Raw genomic sequence first — 25,000 nt, forward strand, 5'->3', positions numbered from 1 at the left:
CTCCTCCAGCTGTCAGACTCCAACAGGAGGACTAGAGGATCATGGGTAACTCCCACCCTCCACACCTTCAGGACTCTGCTGGGCTTTCTACCATTGGACGCCTACCGTTCCTGTCTGAATATCGCAGTGGAGCTCTGCAAGTGTTTCGTAGAGATATTCCTCCCGATTTCTGCAGCCGTTTCCTCACAGAGCTTCAGCGCGGCTCTGTTAGTCCTTCAGCAAGCGTCTCGGAGTCTTAACCAGACCTACAGCCTCCCGCCGAGAGCAGTGCATTATGGGGAGGACGACCAGCTGACGTATTCATCTGATATGTTTTCAGTTCCAGTGTTACAGGATGATACTGATGCAGGGATGCCGCCACAGACAGCACCTTCCAAAAGGTATGGATCGAAATTCTTGAGTGCTTTTTTCATATTAGCTAATGTAAGTCAAGTCAAGTCGAGCTTTATTGTCATTCTGCTTTATGTGTGGACGTACAGTGGAACGAAATATCATTTATTGCAGGACCACGATGCTACATACATAAACAAAATCATAAATATGAACACAACACTGGACGCAAGAGCTATTTTAAACCTATACAAAGCTAATATCCCGAAGCGGTAATCTAACTATACATCGTAGCCTATCTAAGTTTTAGGAGCAGCAGATAATAACTTGACTTCTAGTTGATCATTTGGTTTCAGAAGTGGCTTATATGAAAGGCAAAGGCCTCTAGATTACGCTGAAGTCAGCTGCTACATGCATTCTGGGATGAGAAAACGTTTTTTGACACATTACCGCAGTGGTGGCAGGTTGTGAGGAGGCCCATACCGCCTGATGACTTCTCGTTTACGCTTGTGCTGCGCACGTCAGTTACTCGCATGTTAATTCTGACCAATCAAAATGCAGTTCAGGAAATTTGTGTAGACCAATGACGCGGCCTGTGTTGTGCTTTTCAGATTGGTGGTCATTTGGCGTGAGGTCTACAGACAGGCTTTGGGCTATCAGGAAGAGTTACGTCACAGCAGAAGTCAAGCTGGTGGAAAAGGCGAGATGGAGAAGATGTCGGTGATCATACCTCAAATCCAGCAGGCTTTACAGACAGCTGGAGAGCATCTGGAGGAGAGCCACACGCTGCGCAGTTTCACCGGTGAGCTCCAAAATCCATCTAGTGCAGCACGATATTGGAAAAATCGTACATTGCATTCATTCATTTTCTTTTCGGCTTAGTGCCTTTATTAATCTGGGGTCACCACAGTGGAATGAACCGCCAACTTATCCAGCATAACACTATGGTCAATTTTAGCCTACCAAATTCACCAGTACCACATATCTTTGGACTGTGGGGGAAACCGGAGGAAACCCACGTGAACACGGGGAGAACATGCAAACTCCACACAGAAATGCCAACTGACCCAGCCGAGGCTCGAACCAGTGACCTTCTTGCTTTGAGATGACAGCGCTACACACACATATTCTCATAAATAATGTAAACATACTAATTTAAATGGTTAAAATCCTTCAAATGTCCAACAACCCTTCAAATTAATTAATATTTAGCATTTATGAACAGCGCTGATGCTGGGAAAGAATTATGCGGGTCAATATGTAACATATTAAAGTATAATACTTTTATTATGTATTTTTGACAGAGATTTTGTCCTTTATTAATGTTTTAAGCACTTTTTAAGGGTTAAAGTTTGTGAATATGGAAAAATATAGTATGATAGTGTAAGTAAAAGAGAGCAAATATATTTAATTTAATTGTCTTGACTGGACCGACCTGACCCAGCCAAGGCTCGAACCAGCGACCTTCTTGCTGTGAGACGAACATGCTAACTGCTGCGCCACGGTGCAGCCCTCTAACATAGCAATAGCTTGTTATTTTGTTATGGTGGTATTTTCACCAGAGGACCTGAACATCTCTATTTGGAAATAATTGATTATTTTAGATTGATTGGTATTGTTCTACATGGCAGTGTTTCTCAACCCTGTTCCTAGAGGCACACCAACAGTACATATTTTGGATGTCTCCCTTATCTGAACCATTCACTTCAGGTTTTGGAGTCTCTTCTAATGTTCTGAGATGATTCAGGTGTGTTTGATTAGGGAGAGGTTGAAAATGTGTACTGCTGGTGTGCCTTTAGGAACAGGGTTGGGAAACACGGCTGTAAGGGAGTGCATCTGCATACAAATATAATAAAGCATAGATAAATACTATAAATACCTTTATTGTGATAGGACAATGGAGATTTACTGACAGGAAAGTATTGGGATCAGAGATAGAGGAAGGGTCGGCAAAGGACCTCGCGCTGGGAATCGAACTTGGGTCGCCGGGAGCACCTGTATTGATGCACTAACCACTAGGCTATTGACGGCGACAATACAAATGTATATTAACAGTATTCAGATATACAGTAATCGAATAATCAAATGTACAATAATACTGTGTAGTCTTCATTGTATAAATGAAGTAAATAATTAATCGTTATTAAAGGCTCATGCATGAATGCTTTTTAAAATCCTCATACAGCCAAAGGCCTCAAAAAACATGCAAATGATCAATTATAATCCAGACATTATAACAGTGAAAAATCAACATTGCGTATGCTTTGTGTATGATCACATTGCGATATCGATGCGGGAACGATATAAAGTGTGGCTCCACTTCAATCACTATGTCATTGTTATAATAACAACACTGCTCTCTGTCCTCAGCTGAACAGCACTTCATTTTAGGAGAATATTCAGAGAGTGTTCGGGTGTGGAGGAATCAACTGTGGGCTGAGAGAGAGAGAGGTCAGTCACTGCTCTTAAAGAGATATTCACTCAGAAATGACATTTACAGTTAATCTAGTCCTCCACTCAGCTCATTCAAGATATACCTCACTTTTTTTCTTTAATAGAACACTAAAGGGATAGTTCACCCAAAATTTTACTTTTCCTGGTAATTTACTCACTCACACACAGATCATCCAAGATGTAGGTGACCTTTTTTTCTTCCGTAGAACATTACAGAAGATTTTGAGCTGAATCCGTAGTGCTTGTTGCTTCATATAATGGAGTAATATAATTTTAGATGAAAAATAAACACATACATTGAGTCCAAATCAATAGATATGACTCTTGATGATACACTGAGGTCTTGTGAAGCCAAACGATTGCTCTGTGTAAGAAATTAAACATTATTTATGCTGTTATTGGCTTTAATCCACAGATTCTCGGCGCGTGTGCGATTTAAAGCTAATAACAACATAATTCAGGATTCATAAGAATGAAGCTGCAGAAACTGTTGTAAAAACACACATCTGGACCGAGCTCCTCCCCCGCAGAATCCTCAGTTTATAGCAATCCATGATTGGCTTCTTTATTAGAAGGCGGGGCTTACTTCGCTACAGTGGCAACATTGACCGTTACACTTTTCCCCTTTCAATACTATAGAAGCGACCCATCTTGTGTATTCTACACAGTGTTGGGTGTAATTAGTTAGAAAGTAACTAGTTACTGTAATTAGATTACTTTTCATTTACAAATAAATTATTTAGAGCTGCTTGTAATGTACTTGTTTAAATACTGTACATAAAATCAACAGTTCTGGATCAATCAATTAAGATACGCAGAGTAATTAATTGATCAAGTAGATTGAATATGCTTGAGAAACAATGTCAGAGGAATATTGTTTATATATTGTAAATCAGAGGAATGATGTTTATTATTTTTAAAGTGTTACCTCTTTGAATAAAGCTAAAATGTCCTGTTTGACTCTGATTTAAGTCATTATCAATTTACATTTACATTTACATTTACATTTAGTCATTTAGCAGACGCTTTTATCCAAAGCGACTTACAAATGAGGACAAGGAAGCAATTCACACAACTATAAGAGCAGCAGTGAACAAGTGCTATAGGCAAGTTTCAGGTGTGTAAAGTCTAAGAAGCAAAGCATTAGTAATGTAAGTTTTTATTGTGAGAGAGAGAGAGAGAGTACAGTTAGTGGTATAGCCAGAGAGGCAGTTACAGATTAGGAAGGAAAGTGGAGACTAAACAGTTGAGTTTTTAGTCGTTTCTTGAAGACAGCAAGTGACTCTGCTGTTCTGATGCAGTTAGGGAGTTCATTCCACCAACTGGGCAGATTGAATGCGAGAGTTCGGGAAAGTGATTTCTTCCCTCTTAGGGATGGAACCACGAGGCGACGTTCATTCACAGAACGCAAGTTTCTGGAGGCACATAAATCTGCAGAAGTGAGAGCAGATAAGAAGGAGCAAAGCCAGAGGTCGCTTTGTAAGCAAACATCAGAGCTTTGAATTTGATGCGAGCAGCAAACTGGCAGCCAGTGCAAACGGGTGAGTAGCGGAGTGACATGTGCTCTTTTGGGTTCATCAAAGACCACTCGTGCTGCTGCGTTCTGAAGCAGCTGAAGAGGTTTGATAGAATTAGCTGGAAGCCCGGCTAGTAGAGAGTTGCAATAGTCCAGTTTGGAGAGAACAAGAGCTTGAACAATGAGTTGAGCTGTATGTTCAGATAGGAAGGGTCGGACCTTTCTGATGTTATAGAGTGCGAATCTGCAAGATCGAGCAGTTCTAGAAATGTGCTCAGAGAAGTTTAGTTGGTCATCAAGTCATCAATTCAAGTCATTGTCAAGTAATTTAGTTGCTTATTGAGTAACTGGGTTACTTTTCAGACACAGTATTAAAAATGTAAATTAAATACAATGTTATTGATGTAATTATTACGTTTTTGAAGTTAAAAATATTTACAATATTGTTAGGCAAACAGTTCACCGGGCACACTGGAGTGTAGTGTGAGCGTGAGATTATAGATGCTTGGTAATGCATGCATGAGCAGCACTCAGACACCAGTTTATAGAATAAATAAATGCCGTCATGCCTGCAAATGTAATTTTATAGCAGTTGGACAATCTACACTACACTACACATTCATCTAAAAACTTCTATAATGGTTTTAGCTAAATAAAAAAGCGTCGCCTACATCTTCAGTGGCTTTAGGGTGAGTAAATTAACAGGACATTTTCAATTAATTAAAATTAACGTTGCTGTTCATGACAGTGTTTGTGTGTCCTGTGTCCTGCAGCAGGCCCAATGGCGTGTTATCTAGAGACGCGCTGCTGTCTGGCTCTCCTCTATGCTCAGCTGTTTCAGTATCACCTGCGGGACGCTCAGACTCTGTGTGACCGTCTGGCTCTGCTGCTTCATCCACAGACTGGATCAGAGGACCAGCAGAGAGCAGACGGTAGGGTTATTACTTCTGTTCACATGAGAGTTTGGTATAAAATGAGAGTTTTTATTATGACAGCTGTGTTTCAGCAGGAAAGTCTTTACTGAGTGCAGAGTTAACATCATAGCGATCTTGAACATTTGAGCATTCGATTATTCCAGGATGTGCTGAAAGCTAATTCATTGACTTGGTGAAGTGTTTCTCCTTTTGTTTTCCCTGTAGATGAGCTGGTGTTGGACGCTGTGGGTCCGGTGGGTCGTGAAGCGGCCTGCGCTGTGGTTCAGTCTCTGGCCAGGTTCATGGCTGCGTATTTCACCAACCAGCCGCTCTTCATCCTCCCGCCTCACAATGTAGATGTGCTGCCGCCGCTGCATTTACCACACCGTGAGTGATTGCGGAGGCACGTGGTCACAAATACTTCTAATCATTATTTAGTATTTTATTAAAAAACATAAAGTTATGTTGTAAGACTTCAAATATAACTACAATAACTTAAATTACACTGATTACACTGTACAATAAGGTTGCATTAGTTAATGTTAGTTAATATACAGTTGAAGTCAGAATTATTATTATATATTATTAGAATTATATTATAAAATATTATTATATTTTCCAAATGATGTTTAACAGAGCAAGGAAATTTCCACAGTATGTCTGATAATATTTTTTCTTCTGGAGAAAGTCTTATTTTTTTTATTTCGGCTAGAATAAAAGCAGTTTTTAATTTTTAAACTTTTTAATTATAATCAAACTATTGTGAGAAGCTTGTGGAAGGAGAAAAGCTGTTTATTATGGCTCAAAATCAATAGAAGTGAATGAGATCTGAATAAGTGTCAAGCTAGTTTCTGCAGGTTTTGAGTGGTTTAGATGTTCAGAAATGAATCTAAGGGACAGTTGTTGTTTACTTTTATTGGTGATTCCTAATATGAAATTGAATCGTAAGCTTGGCAAGTAGTTTTGGAGAATTTAACGTTTCATCCTTCAGACAGAATGCCTGAGCATACTGCCAGAGAGGCGTTTTAAAGATGGCCACAGCGTGAAATGACTTGCCTGAAAGGGACTTTGTTTCATCTAATGAATAGTACTGTATGTGACCAGAGCACACAGCTTGACAAACCGTGTCTCATGATGGAAAACTTTGCACTTCTGTGACTAAAATGCCTAAAAACAACACTGTCAGAATTCTTCAGATGTATGTCTGACTGTATGTTGTGGATTTTGTGCGCCAGCGGCTGCTGCTCGTATTGTGGAGCTGTCCCAGAGCCGCGTGTCGATGTCGCTGCGCTCAGATCAGCTGTCGGAGGTCTGGACGGTGGATTACGCTCTGGAGCTGCTCCTGCTCGGTGGCCTGATGCCTGAGGCTGTGTGGATGGCACAGCGTCTGGGAGACTGGAAGATGGCTGCCTCCCTCGGCCTGGCCTACAGCAGATACTGCAGCGGTCGGCTGGACTTCAGCAGGTGTGTACCTGTCAACCATCCAGGGGCGGGTTTAATGATTTAATAGGACCCAACAGTCTCGATATACACCCTTTTTATTTGTGTTTTTTATTTTATTTTGGTTTGGTGCCACTTTACATGAGGTGATGGTGATTTTTGCATAATAGGTCCTCATACAGTGAAGAAAAGGTGAATGAGGAATGATGATTTAGGCCATTCATATTAATAGGCTAAACAGTTTAATCTGTTTGCAGATTTTTTCTAATGTCAGCTATTTATTCTTTAGTTTGTAATCTCCTCTTCTTATCTATTAAACCATATTACTGACCGTTTCAACTGTTTATTTACAATAAAACTGAATAAATGAACAGATTTAGGAGTTTTGGGTGGATTTGCGATTGTTGTGCTGTCCTGTGGTGTTCCTGCAGGCTGCAGTGGAGGGAGCTGCATCTTCCTTCAGAGCTGAAGCCTGCTGAGATCTTCCAGGAGCAGCTGGAGGTCCTGCTGAGTCCAGCGCTGGAGCCCGAAGGAGAGACGCACGCTGGTCAACATCACACAGTTATTCATTATATTATGTAGAAATCGTTAAATATGCAATGCAATGTTATATAATATTGAAATCAAAGAAATACTTTATAGTTATATATATTCACTGTTAAAATATGCTGGGTTTCACACAATTTCTTCATGTTGTCCCAACACAAATGAATTAAGTAAAATGTTAAATTGTTTTTACAAATTTGTTGATTGAACATAAAACAATTAAGTTATCCCAAAAAAAAAACTCAAGAATTGTGTTGATTCAGCTCATTTTAAATAAGCAGCAAAGATTTGAGCGTGCTTATGTTTTTCAGTGTGGTAATTCTTAGCTAAATCTATACTGTTTAAAAGTCTCTATTAATGCAGTTAAAATGCTAACGTTTTTAAATGACAAGATAAATTAAATAAATTAAAAATTAAAATGATTATTAGATATTAATCATGAACCTACAATTTTACGTATCGTAACTCAAATGAAACATTTCAAAATTGTAGGTTCATGATTAATATCTAATAATCATTTTAATTTTAATTTAGTTAATCAATTTAATCAACTTAAATTTGTAAAAACAATCTAACATTTTACTTAATTCATTTGTGTTGGGATCTACTACTATTAGTTATTTAATATTCAGGTTGATTCTTAAATTAATGTTTGTTTTTATAATGTAGTAGAGTTATCTCAGAGTTAGTTACCAACCTTTATTTAACCAGATACACATTTTTTTAATAAAGAAACTAAATGTTAATTAAATCCAGTTCTTCATATCATAATCTAAATGAACATCTTTAAAATGAAGAAATGGTGATTTAGATTTAAACTACAAGTATTACTAAAACTGACAATTACTTATTTGTTTGTCTCCGTTTATATATATATATATATATATATATATATATATATATATATATATATATATATATATATATATATATATATATATATATATATATATATATATATATATACATATTAGAATTTAAAAATTAAAATGTAATTCCAATTATTAAGTATATATATATAGTTGAAGTCAGAATTATTAGCCCCCCTTTGAATTTTTTTTTTTTTTTTTACATTTTCTAAATGAACAGAGCAAGGAAATTTACACAGTATGTCTGATAATCTTTTTTCTGCTAGAGAAAGTTTTATTTGTTTTTTTTTCCGGCTAGAATAAAAGCAGAGAATTTATTAAAATTTTAAATTATCAGCCCCTTTAAGCTTTTTTTTGCATTATTAGCCCCATTTTTTTTTTTTTTGCATAATCTACAGAACAAACCATCGTTGTACAATAACTTGCCTAATTACCCTAACCTGCATAGTTAACTTAATTACCCTAGTTAAGCCTTTGTCACTTTAAGCTGTATAGAAGTGTCTTGAAGAATATCTAGTCTAATATTATGTACTGTCATCATGGCAAAGAGAAAATAAATCAGTTATTAGAGATGAGTTATTAAAACTATTATGATTAGAAATGTGCTGAAAAAATCAGCTCTCCGTTAAACAGAAATTGGGGGAAAAAATAAACAGGGGGGCGAATAATTCTGACTTCAACTATATAAATATCAGGTCAATATTAATAGCCCCCTTAAGCAATATTTGTTTTGGATTGTCTCCAGAACAAACCACTGTTATACAATGACTTGCCTAATTACCCTAACTTTACCCTAAATAACCCAGTTAAGTCTTTAAATGTCACTTTATGTATTTGTGAGTTCCTGTGTGTGTGTGTGTGTGTGTGTGTGTGTGTGTGTGTGTGTGTGTGTGTGTGTGTGTGTGGTGTGTGTGTGTGTGTGTGTGTGTGTGTGTGTGTGTGTGTGTGTGTGTGTGTGTGTGTGTGTGTGTGTGTGTGTGTGTGTGTATGGCATGGCATGGCATTCGCTATAGCCGGTCCTCACCTTTGGAATGCCACTAGAATTAAAAATGGCTTCGTCACTGCAAATTTTTAAGTCTAAATGAAAGTCTTCTCTATTTTCTAGGTCGTTTGAAGCTAAAGTCCCTCTCTCCGGGGGCCAGCGGTCTTGTTTTTTTTAATCCTGTTTAGTTTGATCAACAGTAGTAGCATCTTTAGGCGGAAATATTTAAAGGGTCTATTACTTTCTTGTTCAGGCATTGAAGCCAAACTCTTTTTGTATAATCTATTATACATATGTTATGCTCTCTTTTACATCATGTGCCTGTTGTTGTTTTGTTTATTACGCCTTATCTGTAAAGCACTTGGTCTGGCCTTGTGGCAATTGAAAACGTGCTATATAAATAAATTGAACTTGAACTTGAAGCTGAATACTAGTGTCTTGAAGAATATCTAGTCTAATATTATTTACTGTCATCATAGCAAAGAGAAAATAAACCAGTTATTAGAAATGAGTTATTAAAACTATTATGATTAGAAAGAATTGTGGAAGGCATAACCTGGAGTGCATTAATAAAATCAATGTGTTTATAGTATGTACTTTATAGAAAGTGCTAAATATAAAATTAATGCGAATCACGATATCAATACATTTCCAATATCAATAATTATTATAATGTTCTGTAAAAACACTCTAATATTTATCTGTGTTTTACAATAATCATTGATCTGTGTGTGTGTGTGTGTGTGTTTTACTCTTCAGACACTGCAGATGTTGAGGATGTGGATGTTCTGCAGGCCTCGGTGCAGGAGATCCTGAAGGCATCTGTCATGGCAGAGCTGGACGTTCTCTCTCAGCCTCTCACACGTCTGCTGGACGCGGCCAAAGAAAGAGCGACGTCACTTCCTGCGCTAGTTCCTGCTGTCTTCTACCTGCCTGCTCCTCCTCTGTACTGTCCACAGCCGTCAGCAAACACACAGGTCCATCACACACGTTTGGTTGTGGGAATTGTGGAGACATTTCATAGGTTTCCCCCAAACCCAACCCTCACAGGAACCTGTGGACAGGTTTACTTTCTGAAAAAAGCTTTTGGAGGAATGAGGACGTCAGTAATGTTCTCATAATTCTCCACCTTCTGTAATACCTGTGTCATACCTGTGTCATTATACAGATGTGTCCTAAAATGTCCACAAAAACATGTCCACACACACACACACCAGTCTGTGTCTCCCTCATGAGATCCTCATGCTCCGCTGTGTGTGTGTTCTCCTCAGGACTATATAGTAGACGCTGCTCTGCTTCAGGAAAGAGCGTGTCGCTCTCAGGTGTCTGCTCTCCTTCAGAAGCTCCTGCTGCTCTTCAGGGCGTCCCACAGCTCTCGTCCCGCAGCGCAGTGGTACATCAGCAGCCTGAAACACAGCAGACATACACTCAACAAGGTGAATCTCGTGCATCTGCTGCTTCTCACCCATGCACTTTACTGTTTACATGTAAAAAGCGATGTGTAGCAGCACGGTGGCTCAGTGGTTAGCACTGTCACCTCACAGCAAGAAGGTCGCTGGATCGAGTCCCGGCTGGCTCACTTGGCGTTTCTGTGTGGAGTTGGCATGTTCTCCCCGTGTTAGCGTGGGTTTCCTCCGGGTGCTCCGGTTTCCCTCACAGTCGCATGCGCTATAGGGGAATTGATGAACTAAACTAACCATAGTGTATGAGTGTGTGTGAATGACTGTGTATGGGTGTTTCCCAGCTGGAAAAGTCATCCGCTGAGTAAAACATATGCTGGAATATTTGGCGGTTCATTCCACTGTGGCGACCTCTAATTTTTTATTTATTTAATTTTTTATAATTATTATTCTTAGGGGGTTTCACCTTTATTAGATAGGACAGTAGAGAGTATTGACAGGAAAGCATGGGGAGCACAGAGAGGGGAAGGATCGGCGAGGCGGGAATCGAACTCGGGTCGCTATGAGCACCGAAGTGCATGTGTCGACGCACTAACCACTACACTACTGGCGCCGACGTGGCGACCTCTAACAAACAATAGACTAAGCTGAAGGAAAATAAATGAATGAATGATTAGCAAAGCCCAATTAAGAATCTGTTAGCCCAATTAAGTAAAAACTGTAGCCTACAGGCAAATAACTGACTGGCCAGCTCATTCACCTTTCCTCAGACAGAATTTGGCCATTGATTAATTAAAATTAAATTTGTTTTAATGTTATTTAGGTTATTAACCTAATAATAGGTTATTATTATTAGGTTATTATAGGTTATTAAAGGTTATTTTCGCAATTAATGAATGCATGGTAGTCAAAAATGGGACAAATTAGCTCACATAGGAGCCAAATCACATTTGGATTTTGTCAGTGGGTTGTTGGTCTTTCGATGCCCCCCTGGCTACAGGCTAGAGCTGCACAATATATCGTTTCAGCATCGATATCGCAATGTGTCAATCCACAATAGTCACATCGCAAGACATGTAATGTTGAGTTCGGATTATAGCTGAGCAGAAGCCACACTAGATTTGTGGAGTCACTGCAGAATTGAACCATGATATAATGAAAGTTTGTCATACGTGTGTGTTTTTATTCATTCCTGTAACTGTGAGCATTTTAAGATAGTTTAAAGCATTCCGGTTCAAGAAATTGTACATTTCGTAACTGATAAAGAATATTTTTATTCGATTAGTCCAGTGTTTCCCAACCCTGTTCCTGGAGGCACACCAACAGTTCATGTTTTGGATGTCTCCCTCATCTGACCTATTAACTTTAGGTGTTGGAGTCTCTTTTTTAGATTAGATTAGATTCAATTTATTGTCATCACACATGTACAAGTACAAGGCAACGAAATGTAGGCAAATGGAACCCCCCGACCGTGCACAGACATCACAACTCCAGGGAAGACAGGTCACAGGAGGTGGAACAGGAAACAATATGCAATCAGGAGCGAGAGGCAAAAAAAAAAAACTCCCTCTCACCTTGCTCTTAAGTTAGAGCAATATGAGATCAGGGAGAAAGAAAAAGCCCCAGCAATCTAGCACAAAAACACACCGACAAGACATAACATTGCCACAGGGGATGGGAACAGGGGGTGTGGATATAGTCCGGTAAGGGCGGGCAGCCATCAGGTCCTGCAGCCATGGAGGCGCTGGTCACAGACCCGCCCACCCCCTCCAGTGGGTGAAAGCATACGAAGGCGTTGGATTGGGGCCAGGAAGTGTCATGCTGTGTATCTGTGTGTGTGTGTGCGTGTAAGCCTGTATAGTCCAACAGGTGTCCTTGACGGGGAGCAGGAATTTCAGAGCATCTCCTTATCTTGCTATCCGGGAGAAGTTGTTTTCCTCCAGCCGAGGCCATCTGGCAGGAGAAAAGAAAACACAGGGAAGCCGAAAGAGTAGAAAGATACTTCAACTTTAGGTCAATACCTGCCAATTTCACAGATATTTAATGTCCTTTACTCGTCTCCAGATCTGGCCAAATTTTCATCTTCTAATGTTCTGATGAGTTGATTCAGGTGTGTTTGATTAGGGAGAGGATGAAAATGCGTACTGTTGGCGTGCCTTCAGGAACAGGGTTGGAAAACACTGCATCAGAAGAGACTCCAAAACCTGAAGTTAATGGGTCAGATGAGGGAGACATCCAAAACATGAACTGTTGGTGTGCCTCCAGGAACAGGGTTGGGAAACACTGAGTTAAACGATGAAGACCTATCCGCTGTTTTTTTACATTTAATTATTATAATTAATTTAGCTGAAAACTGTAAGACTCCCCAGAAAACCACAAGTTATTTCAGTTTAACATTTGCTCCGTTGTGTTTATTTATGAGTGTGGTTTGTTTATTATATGTATATAATAAAAAGTATAAAATATATATTTATATATGATAAATATGGACCTATACACTATTCACTCCCCTGTAAAATAATCCTGATCAATCTAACTGAATGACTTTCCAAATAGAGTCATCTGGTGATATTGTATTCATATCGCAATATAAATCGCACAGACAAAAATATAGCAAAGTCAGATTTTTCCAATCTCGTGCAGCTCTTCTCCAGGCCTGTAAAGATACATTTAATTATTTTACAAGTAATGTTTAACAGAGCAAGCACATTTTTCACAGTATTGTTGTGTTGTTCTTCTGGAGAAAGTCTTTTCATTTGAATGAAATAAAAGCAGTTTTTTTTCCGTTTTCAGTTTGTACACATTGAAATACAACATTTTTCAGACATTTTTTCCAACAATAACCTTGCTGCATTTACAAATTATACAAAAAAATAAGGATATACATATATATATATATATATATATATATATATATATATATATATATATATATATATATATATATATATATATATATATTAAAAACAAACAAACAAACAAGCAAACAAACAAAAATAAATAAATAAAGGTAAAACTGCTCCTCTTTTGTTGTTAATGGTAATCTATTCAAACATGACAACTATAATCTTACTGAGTACTAAGTACAACAAACATATATTGAAAAAGGTATCAATACTATAAAGCTGGAACTGCATTGTCCATCAAAAAATTATTCATCAACTTCTGTTATATCCACTTCTTTGATATAACTAATGAAAGGACTCCATATGTCTTCAAATACACGCTGTGTAGCTTTTAGTATATAAGTTATTTTTTCTAATGGCAGACTTGACAACATTTGTCTTATCCATTGAGTAGCGTTTGGTCTTTGCATCTTTGTCCATAGCAAAGCTACACATCGTTTGGCATAAAGCAAGCCGAGGTCTATAAATACTTGTTCGCTTCTACTATAATTCGAGTCCTCTGGATATAAGCCCAGCAAAAAAAGCCTTGAGTCGAGGAGGATTTGTTTTGAAATAGTTTTTTCACTTAAAACTCTTACCTCTTGCCAAAATAATTTAATCTTTGTGCACTGCCAAATACAGTGAAACAAGGCTTAATAATAATTAATAATAAAATAATAATAATAGTAATAAAAAACTTAAGAGGCAATGTTATTAGTTTCCTTAAGAAATTAGATTTGTTTTCGTTTGTCTACAGAACAAACCACTGTTGGTCAAATAATTTGCCTGATTACCTTAACTTTACCCTAATTAACCAGGTTAAGCCATGTCACATTAAGCTGAATACTAGTGTCTTGAAGAATTCATTCATTACTTCCTTTATTAATCCAGGGTTGCCACAGTGGAATGAACCGCCAACTTATCCAGCACATGTTTTATGCATGGCCTTCCAGCCGCAACCCATCTCTGGGAAACATCCATACACACTCATTCACACACTCATACACTACAGACAATTTATCCTGCCCAATTCACCTATACCGCATGTCTTTGGACTGTGGGGGAAACCGGAGCACCCGGAGGAAACCCACACCAGCACGGGGAGAACATGCAAACTCCACACAGAAATGCCAACTGCCCTAGCCGAGGCTCAAACCGGCAACCTTCTTGCTGTGAGGCGACAGCACTACCTTCTGCGCCACTGCGTCCGCCCTATCTTGAAGAATATCTAGTCTAATATTATTTACTGTCATCATGGCAAAGATAAACTACATCTCTGTTAAACTACATTGGGGTTTGTTATTTCCCAGCATTGCTAATCATTTAGCTGTCAACTCTATATTTTAGTTACATTCGCTTATTATTTGGTTGCTTCTTCTTTTTGCTAGATCCAGAAAAGAGCATCTGTGCCTAAAGCTGAGCTGATTCCTGACAGACTGAAAAGGTTTTCCACCCATGATGGCTTCTTCCAATCAGGACGCAGCAAAGACCTGGATAGTGTGACTCTGCAGATCATTAGTAAGATGTATTCATGAGCTGTCTGAACACTGAGCCAGTGTCGTCCCTCTGCATTAACATTATGGTTTGTGCGTTTGTTCAGCGTGTTTCCGTCAGCTGTGTGCGCTCTGCTGGATGCTGCACGTCAGAGACCAGCTCAGCGTTTCCTGTAGAAAATACCAGAGTGCGAGAAATCAGGAGAAAAGCACTCAGGTGTGTGTGAGGAGAGCATGCGCGTGTGTGTTTTTTGCGTCATGTTTTTTTTTCCAAGGTTAACATACCGTTAGAGCGGCGCATGCCTAGAGTTATCGGGCGTTTGTGTCCCTCAGGCGAGTGCTGGGAGTGTGTCAGATCTGTGTGTGGAGGCTCTCTGCTGGGCTCGTCGGCTCCTACCCTTCTGCCGCTTCCTGAACGCAGAGGAAACCCTGCAGGATTTAGTGCTCAGCCTGCTGTCTGAACTCACACCCAGCCGTCTGGTAATACACAGCACTATTCAATTCATGTTTATTTCTATAGCACTTCTACAATGTACTTAACTTTTTAGGGTAGCTGTTATGTGATTGTTTTTATTTTTAAATATTTACCTTTAGAAATCATTATCTTTATTCGTACATTTTTCTTCAGTACTTTTCATATGTACAGTTGAAAGCAGAAGTTTACATACACTGTATGAAAAGGCACATAACCATTTACAAATAGTCAGATGTTAATGTGACTAATCTTTTTCTCTCTTAGGTAAGTTAGCATTATCACATTTGTTTCTGTTCTGCTTAATAGCAGAATAATGAGAGAGAGATTTATTGAGAAATTGTTATAACTTTTCTTGAAAGTCAATGTTTACATACAATAAGATTATTCTGCCCTTTGAAAAAGCTCAGATGAAGGTTTTGGACGCTTCTGATTGGTTAATTGACAACATTGAGTTAATTGGAGGCACAACTGTAGAATAGTATTTAAGGAAATCCTCAAACACACTGCTTCCTTGTGTGACAACATGGGAAAATCAACAAGCCAGAATCAACAGAAAAGCCAGATTAAAATTTGCTAACATACACTGGGAAAAAGACTAATGTTTGGAGACATGTGGTGTGGTCTGATGGAGCTAAGATTGAACTGTTTGGCCATAATGACCAGTGTTACATTTAGAGGACAAAGGGGAAAGCTTACAAGCCTAGGAACACCATCTCAACTGTGAAGTATGGGGGCGGCAGCATCATGTTGTTGGGCTGTTTTGCTGCAGGAGGGACTGGTCCACTTCACAGCATAGATGGCATCATGAGGAAAGAACATTATGTAGAAATACTGAAGCAACATCTCAAGACATCAGCCAGGAAATTAAACTTGGCTACAAATGGGTTTTCCAAACAGACCATGAGCCTAAGCATACTGCCAAATGAGTTCAAATGTGCTTTAAGGACAGCAGAGTGAATGTTTCGGAGTGGCCAACACAAAGCCCTGATCTCAATCCTATAGAGAATTTGTGGGTAGAGTTGAAAAAGCTTGTGCGAGCAAGACAACCTACAAATCTGATTCAGTCACACCAATTCTGTCAGGAGGAATGGACCAAAATTCCTGCAAACTATTGTGAGAAGCTTGTGGAAGGAGACCCAAAACATTTGACCAAAGTTATAGAGTTTAAAAGCAAAGCTAACAAAATACCAAGGAAATGTGTGTAAACGTTTGACTGTCTAGAAATTAACAAAACAATCCTCTCATTATTCTGGCATTTAGCAAATGTAAATCATTTAGGTAATCCTAACAGACCTAAAACAGTAAACGTTTAGTATGATTTACCATCAGACATTTAAAAAAAATGGTTATGTTCCTTTTATTAGAGTGTATGTAACTGAATATAAAGTGCTTTGAGATGCTTCTTTTAAAGTCAGTGTATAAATCAAGTGTATTATTATTATGTTTAGACAGCAGAAACTCTGGCGAGAGTGTTTCCTGATGAGCTGGAGTCTGTACGTGTGCCGCTGCGGGAGAAATACACTTCACTGCTGCAGAGACTGAGGCCTGTGATGGTGCCAGAAAACACGGCCACACCAGGCAAGAGATCCTCACACGCGATCTGGTACCTGTATCATGGAGTTTTAAAAGGTCTAATCCAGACATTGAAAGTCAGGGCAGTTTTATTTTGTCCATATTCTGTCCCAACCAATTGCGTTGATTCTGTAGGGTAGAGTGCATCTGCATAAAATATAATAAACAGTCTACGATCATAGAGGAATACAGTGAAGAAAAACTGATACAAATGAAGTAAAGAGGGATTCGTTGTTTTCCTAACAGTATTCAGCAATTGAATAATCAAATATGAGATAGTACTGCATAGTCTTGGATAATTCAATAAAATGTTGTGACTTTTTTTTATTTTGCTTCTTTTACATTCAATTAAAGATGTAAAATAAGTCCCTAGAGTGTGTGTGTGTGTGTGTGTGTGTGTGTGTGAAGTTTCAGCTCAAAATAGCACCCAAATAATGTTCTCTAGCTCTCTGAAATCGCCCCTTTTAGGCTTCGATCCTAATTGTGACTGTCGCTTTAAATGCAAATGAGATTGTGCTCTTTTCAGAAGAGGGCGGAGCTACAGATGCGTGTGTGTCAGCATAGTGGAAGATTAAAAACATGACTAACGTCCTATGCTAATGAAGGAGAGATGGTCACTAGTGGGCGGGGCTTTCCCCCTCTGATGACACGTACAAAGAGAGAATGTCAATCAAAGTGTTTCTGCAGACTCGTGCGATTATAAAAACTGAAATTAATACACTTTAACCATTAGAAGCTGCTTATATTCAAACAGTCTTGCGTTTAAACCCCTTATAAAAGTCTTTATGCATAATAGGTCCCCTTCAAACTAAAGTATGACAATAAGAATGACTAGGTAATGCCTGATTTCTTGTTTTTATAGTCTTAATGTAAAAGTATTTGACATTAATATGCTGCTTTAAATATCCAATGATGCTTAGCGCTACTGAGAGCGCACCTAGCTGACTATGCTAGCTAATTCTAACAGTTTGGTTGGAGTTTGCTCCTGTTTTTACATTTGGAGAGGATCAAGTGCAGATGATTGACCATGACTGGTGTCGCATTAACAATCGTGACCAACCAATCAGATGTATACAAACTCATATACATAGTTTTAGCTCAGTCATATTCGCTTTTGAAGAATCCCCCGTTCACCCCAACTCCTTCCCCTATTTCCCTAGCTAAATAAAGGGGAGTTCTCAGGACCTGACGAAGATTTAATATTCTCTAAACGTGTGCAATGAACATGTTAATCTGTATAACCATATGTACGCATATGTGTGCAGTAAGTGTGAAGTGAACATACAACCATAATAGCAGAAGTTAGCAAAGGTAACACAGGAATGTAAACCTAAAGCTGAGCTAGATGGGCAGAGAGCCAAGAATATAACAGATGAATGTCACAGGACCATAAATGTGTGATGAGAAAAAACACAAGAAGATGAAACCGCATGTATAAAAGCAAGGCTATGGACACAGAGAGGCAGAGGTTCGTGGAGAGACTGCTGTTTGTCTGTTAGCCTCTCGTTTTGTCTGTAAACCTCTCATCTGTATCCTTAACCTCTGTTAGATAGTATCACATTGCGATATCGATGCTGAAACGATATATTGAGCAGCCCTACTAACGGGGTTTGATGTTGTTAACAGATGAAGACGGTGAAAGCGTGATGGTTGTGGTCCAGGACGAGCTGCGTCGGCGTCGGCGGGAGCTCCAGCGGCGGGAGAAAAGCGTGTGCGCTGCGGAGCCGTACCTGTGGGAGAGAGATGAGGAGGAGGACAGAGGAGCTGCTGGCGTCTCAATACTGCACAGACTCTCATTAGGGACTAGTCTGAGTGACAGCACACTGACCGACTGTGGACGGCCACTAGTGTACAGTGAAGGAGACACAGCCGACTCACTGTCTGAGCCTCTGACCCCACAGCAGAACAGCAACACTGCACACAGGTCAGACAACTTACAGTCACATATAAGGAGCAATGCAACATAAGTGTTTGGAATTGGAATGGATGTGTTTGTGTGTACTTGTTTATGAGGACGGTATACTGTGTAATGACATGGGTATGATCCAGTTTTACTCTATTAAGGGTGGTGGTTTCAACTCAAAATGCTTAAAAATCATATATAACCCTCGTGTGCTGTTGGGTCGTTTTCATCCACTCTGAGGTGATTTTGAGACTTAGGGCCCTATCATACATAACTGAATTTAGAAGTAGTTTTGAAGCAAATCTTTGCGCTTAACTAAATTAAACATGTCGAGTAATGGATGTGTTCAGTGGAGTGAGTTTCCACCGTTTCCTCATTCCACCAAAGTAAAGGAGTAAAAGTAAAGAGAAAGTAAAGAGGCCGAATGGAGGAGGCTCGTTCCTCACTCCACCAAAGTAAAGGAGTAAAAGTAAAGAGAAAGTAAAGAGGCCGAATGGAGGAGGCTCGTTCCTCACTCCACCAAAGTAAAGGAGTAAAAGTAAAGAGAAAGTAAAGAGGCCGAATGGAGGAGGCTCGTTCCTCACTCCACCAAAGTAAAGGAGTAAAAGTAAAGAGAAAGTAAAGAGGCCGAATGGAGGAGGCTCGTTCCTCACTCCACCAAAGTAAAGGAGTAAAAGTAAAGAGAAAGTAAAGAGGCCGAATGGAGGAGGCTCGTTCCTCACTCCACCAAAGTAAAGGAGTAAAAGTAAAGAGAAAGTAAAGAGGCTGAATGGAGGAGGCTCGTTCTTTCTCCTCGCGCTGCAGATGCACGGTTTAACAGTTTTCTCTCTAGTGAAGCGTTCAGTTTTTACACTTACAAAGTCCGCCATGTAAATAGCAAATGCATCATGGAGCGACGCAACCGACTCTTCAAGGGAATGAGAGATCAGACTCTGATTGGTTTAATGCACGTTATGCTCAAAACACACCTAGAACTCATTAAGAGAATAGGCTCAACCCTGTTAGACCATGCACCAGGGCGCAGAGCGTATTTTTCCATTCTTAAAATAGCAAAAGTAGATTTGGACACACCCTTAATGCTTTTGCGCCATGCGCTTTAAACGTTGCACCTAAATCATTAAAATAGAGCCCTATATGTTGCTAAAAAATAACACAACAGATTTTTCCTCAGTATTTGTAATAGAAATAAAAATGGCATGTAATCAACACAGGCTGGTAATAACGTAGCCCTGCGGATGTTTCTGGAGACAGCGAATTACGTAGGATTGCTTTTGAAACGTCTTGGTTGGGTTTAGGGAAGTGGGTGGGCGGGTCAGCCGATCGTTTGCTCAGTCAGTCAGAAAGTCTGTCAGAAAGTGAGTCGACAGGGGCCTCTGGTGGGTTTACGCGAGAACAGCAGGCGCGAATGGCACTCGCAAGGGAAATTTGAGATCTCAAAGCGTACACAGCGACCTCTGGTGGATTCGCGAAAACAAAAACTGCAGAAAAACTTGCCGCCGGGATGTATTTCGCGATCCCCAGAAACGTCCGTGGAGGTACGTTTTCAGAATGAGCCTGGGTTGCATGTAATAGTAGATAGTATAATAGACAATAGACAAACAGTATCATGCAAAGTGCTCTGTTGTGTATTGCACATCTCAGTCAACTGATAATGTATGTCTTGTGCACAGTATAGAGTGGATTGGAAACTTTTTAACAACTTAAACGTGATTAAACTGAGCTCTTTTCTGTACTTGCAGCAAATCAAAGCTTCACGATGCGCCTGAGAAATCGACACCGCACAGAAAAGGAAAGAGATCATGCTCGATTGAACCCAATGAATCAAAACCAAGAGCGCCAACTGTGGGATGCTGGGACTTTGAGCTGGAAGACGACGAGTTCCTGCTCTTCTTAGATTTATTTCTCAGTTACGTTCTGGAGAAGGACAGACTGGAGACGGAGGAGTTTCCTTTACTGAGCAGTTTCTGCCAGCCGCTGCGCTCTCAAGAGCTGCACTCGGTGAACTTCGACATGCTGACCGCTCTCAGACGCCGACAAAGAGACGGACGCAAGACAAACACACATTTACCTCTGTTTCGGGTAGGACGCTGCTTTCAGACTGTCCTGATCACTCCTGAACATCCGCAATCTGACGCTCGCACAGCTACAAACACCGCTGGTCCTCTTGGGAAACATCAGGGTTTGTTTAGTCTTCGTCAGCAGGCTGCATTAATTCCCAAAGGGAATCTCTCAGACATCAAGATTGTTCCTCAGGCTGAAGTGGATGTTCAGGTGGAGCTGGACTCTTCTCTGGAAAGCAGATTTCCTGATCTGGCTCGTCTGCTGGAGTGGATGATGCGCTGGGCCGAGCGGCGGGTCCTGGTTAGGAAGCCCACAGAGGGACGGGGTTTAGTGGTCATGAGGGTCAGAGCTTCGAGTCCTGCAGTGCTGACTGCACTGGAGCTGCTGGAGAGGAGATACAGCACCGCCCTGCTGGGAGAAAACACTCATCACACACACTCTACAGTAAGGCCCAATCCCAATTCTTCCCCTTACCCCTCCCCCTGGTTATGCACGTTCAGTTGAAGGGTTCGGTGTGTCCCAATTCTTTTTAGCTTGAAGGTGTGGGGTTAAGGGGAAGTGCTAGATAGATCTTGAAACAGAGATTTTCCAGGTTTCCAAACTAGAAACCAAGGGGTACAAACATTTCCCAGACAACATGGCTGCACAATGACAACATGGCTGCACAAATTGAAGCATTTTTTGGCATTATTAAGAATTTTTACAACAAACAAGTGTATGTTTTATTACACTCATAATGACGTTCATGTTTTACTGTCATGCTTAAAAAAAGATTACCCACCCCCATCACAGCCTAGGGTCTCTAAACTCTTTGTTCACCGCAGCTTCGCTCTGAACTCCATCAGAGGGAGGAGTCTGATGCTCCAGTGCTGCCGTCAATCACAGACTTGAGGCGGAGCCAAGAGAGCAACCTGGAGACCAGTGACCCAAGCTCAGCAGAGATGCCAATAACACACCAGCACAGCCAGAGCCAAGAGTGAGTCAAACACACACACACATCTGCCCGTCACACTCCAGCACAACACACATCTGCCCATCAAGTGAACATATTCAAATATTAAAATAATTTGTGTTCATTTATGTAATATTTTAATGATGTGTTCATATTTTATATAATTGTTAATTAGATTTATTATTTCTTCTAACAATATTAACAATAAATTATAGTAATATATCAATAATGCTTATATTTATCTTAATTTAGCAGTAAGATTTTTTTAAATAACTAATATTATTTAGCCATTACAGTTGAATTTCTGATCTTATGATCAATAATATTTGTAAGTTGTATTTTAAAATAATTTACTCATCTTTTTTTTTAATTAATTTAATAATTTAAATACATGTTAATTTATTTATTATGTGTATATTATTATTAATGATAGTTTTTTTGTGAAATCATGTGTGAGGAAGTGAAATGACCTAAAATTCAGTCAAATCAAGTCAAAGCTTTTAAATATAAAGCAAGTCAAACGTAATTATGAAACAAGAAAGTGCATGTATGCTTAATTAAAGTCAACTGGATAGAACGAGCAAGCACTACTGCAGTTGTAGTGATATTGTGTAATGTCTGATCACAGTGTGGATGAAGCTGAGGATGTGGATGAGACAGAAGATCATCTGTTTGAACACGAGGACACACTGATCTCTGATCAGCAAAGTAACATCACTGAGATCCGAGGAGACGTCAGACACACGACCGAACTAGGTCAGATCACAACTTCATTTCTTTAGTTGACCTTATGCTGCTTTTTAATAGGAACTCATTTAATTCTAGATCCAATAATTAGTCATTGATGTTATACAAAATGTTAATAAAGGTTAATGTTTAAACTTCTGTGAATGAATAATTAAATGCAAATCATCCCCTGTTACTGCTGGGTTTACAGGTGAGAGCAGTGTTGATGATGTCACTGAGGTATCATGGGCCAATCAGAGCAGAGCGCACAGAGAACAGGTGATTGTGGTCTGATGATCAGTGATTAAATGTTCTTAATTCATTTAATCTAATGGTCCAAAACTTTTTAAAGTGATTGTTGTTACAGTCAGGTGAATTCTTTTATAGCCCAGTCATAATTATAACATTATTTATAATCAATTTTTTATCAAGATTTATTTAAGCGAAATGCTTTATTTATTATGTTTATTCACTTGTATACACATGTATATGTTTATTGTATATGTTTATTTATTTGTCTATATTTACATTTGCTTTTTTGTTTATTTATCTATGAATATATTATAAAATGCTTTATATATATTCATTTATCACTGATTGATACCCATAAATGTAATTATTTTATCAAATAAATTCATTAGTTTTTAATTAATAACTGTTTATAACACTATAACTCATTACCAGTTTAATAACAGAACTGATTCAATATTTATTACTGTTTAATTATTCATTAATAGTAGCATTATATCAGTATATATACACTGATTGTCTTTATTTATTTAATTTGACTGCATCAATATCATGAGCAGAAGCAAGTGACTAGATCAGCTGCTGTTTTCACAGGCATTAACCATGGCGGATCTGGAGAGTCAGGACTTAGAAGAACATTCACTGTGAGTCTGTGCTTAAATGCATTTCAGTCACAGAGAAGTTTTTTAGGAAGCTTGATGTTAAAGTTAATCATTTACTTGACATAAAACAAGAAAATTAGACAGTTTCTGGTCCCCATGTGAAAAAAAAACTATATTATGGAGGTCAAAGGGCACTAGAAACTGTAAGTGAGAAAAGTATCTTTTGCAGTGCAATCACTGTTATACAATGACTTGCCTAATTACCCAAACTTTAACCTAATTAACCTAGTTAAGCCTTCAAATGTCACTTTAAGCCAGAGATGCCCAAACTAGGCCCATGGTAACCTTTGTTTTGGCCCATCATCCCATCTGAGAAGAGAGGGCGAATGATAGGGATAGAGATTGTCATTTCAAATTGAACGTAACCTTTTATTTGTTTGTTTAATTGTTAAGCTACAAAAAAAGCTAAGCGAACTTAAATGTTTCAATTTAAAGGCTATAATTTAGTTTTAAATGTACACACTCTCACCCTACGGATAGAGAACAATGCAAAGACTTTGGTGAGAGAATCAAGGCAAAGGCAGATTCGGCTTGACTAGTGTATTCAGCATTGAACTTCACTGTGTTATAAATGTGATTATGTTTTAATTGCTATAAGGTATCATTTAAAAACATGTAGTGCATTAGGTAATATGATTCAAAGAAATGTTTTCTGTTTATTTTGAAATATTATGAAATAAATTAGGAAATTACCCATGGCGACTTTAATGTAAAATGGTTTGGTGCATTATCTTTAGCCCACGGCTTTGATGATATTTGGGTTTTGGCTCTTCGTAGGAAAAGTTTGGGCACCCCTGCTTTAAGCTGAATACTAATATCTTGAAGAATATCTAGTCAAATATTATTGACTGTCATCATGGCACAGAGAAAATAAATCAGTTATCAGTAGGAAATCTGCGGAAATGTTTTAACCCATCATTAATTCTGTTTATTTACTTGAGTAAATGTGTGTAAATCTATATTTATTCAGTTTTTAAATTAATTACAGGAACATTATTGACTAATATAAAAATGTTCATCTGATTTATGTACAGTAATATTTTCTGTCTTTTAGTAGATGTATTATATGAGAGACTTGCTTTGGTCACCAAATAAAGTGAATCTAATTGGATTTGCATTTTAAACATTAAATAAGTTAAAAAGATTTAATTTTTATTTCATATATTAATGTTTTAGTTATGATACTCCCAAAATAATCCGCAGAATTTTACCAAAAGTCTCCACAGAAATAGCAAAAAACGTCCGCAAATTCCATCTGGCCCTAGTTAATAGAAATGAGTTATTAAAAGTATTATGTTTAGAAATGTGTTGAACAAAATCTTCTCTCCATCAAAACGGAAATTGTGGAAAATAATATACAGGAGGGCGAATAATTCTGACTTTGACTTTATATCTAAAAGTTTTCATTTAATAAAAAAACCCATAATAGGGTCTCTTTAACTACAGCTTTATTAGTATTTTTCAATGCTGTTTTAAAGTCATTGATCCACTGCTGTAGCCATGAGAGTGATTTCTCTGGTGGGTTAGTTCTCATGGCGACAGTAAACAAACAGCAGTGGCTCAGGTTACCT

At 38.7% G+C, this 25,000-nt stretch overlaps 1 protein-coding gene across 1 annotated transcript in view; it reads left to right on the top strand.

The window, feature by feature from the left end:
- cplane1 (ciliogenesis and planar polarity effector 1) overlaps nucleotides 1-25,000 on the top strand; it is a 63,092-nt gene that overhangs the window by 11,622 nt on the left and 26,470 nt on the right. Inside the window, exons 10-28 of the mRNA XM_056467430.1 lie at nucleotides 1-380; nucleotides 942-1,132; nucleotides 2,701-2,781; nucleotides 5,074-5,232; nucleotides 5,440-5,601; nucleotides 6,450-6,678; nucleotides 7,086-7,201; nucleotides 9,811-10,028; nucleotides 10,323-10,487; nucleotides 14,725-14,854; nucleotides 14,937-15,046; nucleotides 15,163-15,309; nucleotides 16,753-16,882; nucleotides 18,503-18,800; nucleotides 20,519-21,284; nucleotides 21,665-21,816; nucleotides 22,421-22,548; nucleotides 22,730-22,797; nucleotides 23,362-23,411. Coding sequence (XP_056323405.1) covers nucleotides 1-380; nucleotides 942-1,132; nucleotides 2,701-2,781; nucleotides 5,074-5,232; nucleotides 5,440-5,601; nucleotides 6,450-6,678; nucleotides 7,086-7,201; nucleotides 9,811-10,028; nucleotides 10,323-10,487; nucleotides 14,725-14,854; nucleotides 14,937-15,046; nucleotides 15,163-15,309; nucleotides 16,753-16,882; nucleotides 18,503-18,800; nucleotides 20,519-21,284; nucleotides 21,665-21,816; nucleotides 22,421-22,548; nucleotides 22,730-22,797; nucleotides 23,362-23,411 — 3,680 coding nt within the window. The remainder of the gene's footprint in view (nucleotides 381-941; nucleotides 1,133-2,700; nucleotides 2,782-5,073; nucleotides 5,233-5,439; nucleotides 5,602-6,449; nucleotides 6,679-7,085; nucleotides 7,202-9,810; nucleotides 10,029-10,322; nucleotides 10,488-14,724; nucleotides 14,855-14,936; nucleotides 15,047-15,162; nucleotides 15,310-16,752; nucleotides 16,883-18,502; nucleotides 18,801-20,518; nucleotides 21,285-21,664; nucleotides 21,817-22,420; nucleotides 22,549-22,729; nucleotides 22,798-23,361; nucleotides 23,412-25,000) is intronic.

The sequence above is a fragment of the Danio aesculapii genome, chromosome 10 (genome assembly GCF_903798145.1).
Source record: "Danio aesculapii chromosome 10, fDanAes4.1, whole genome shotgun sequence".
Lineage (NCBI taxonomy): Eukaryota > Metazoa > Chordata > Actinopteri > Cypriniformes > Danionidae > Danio > Danio aesculapii.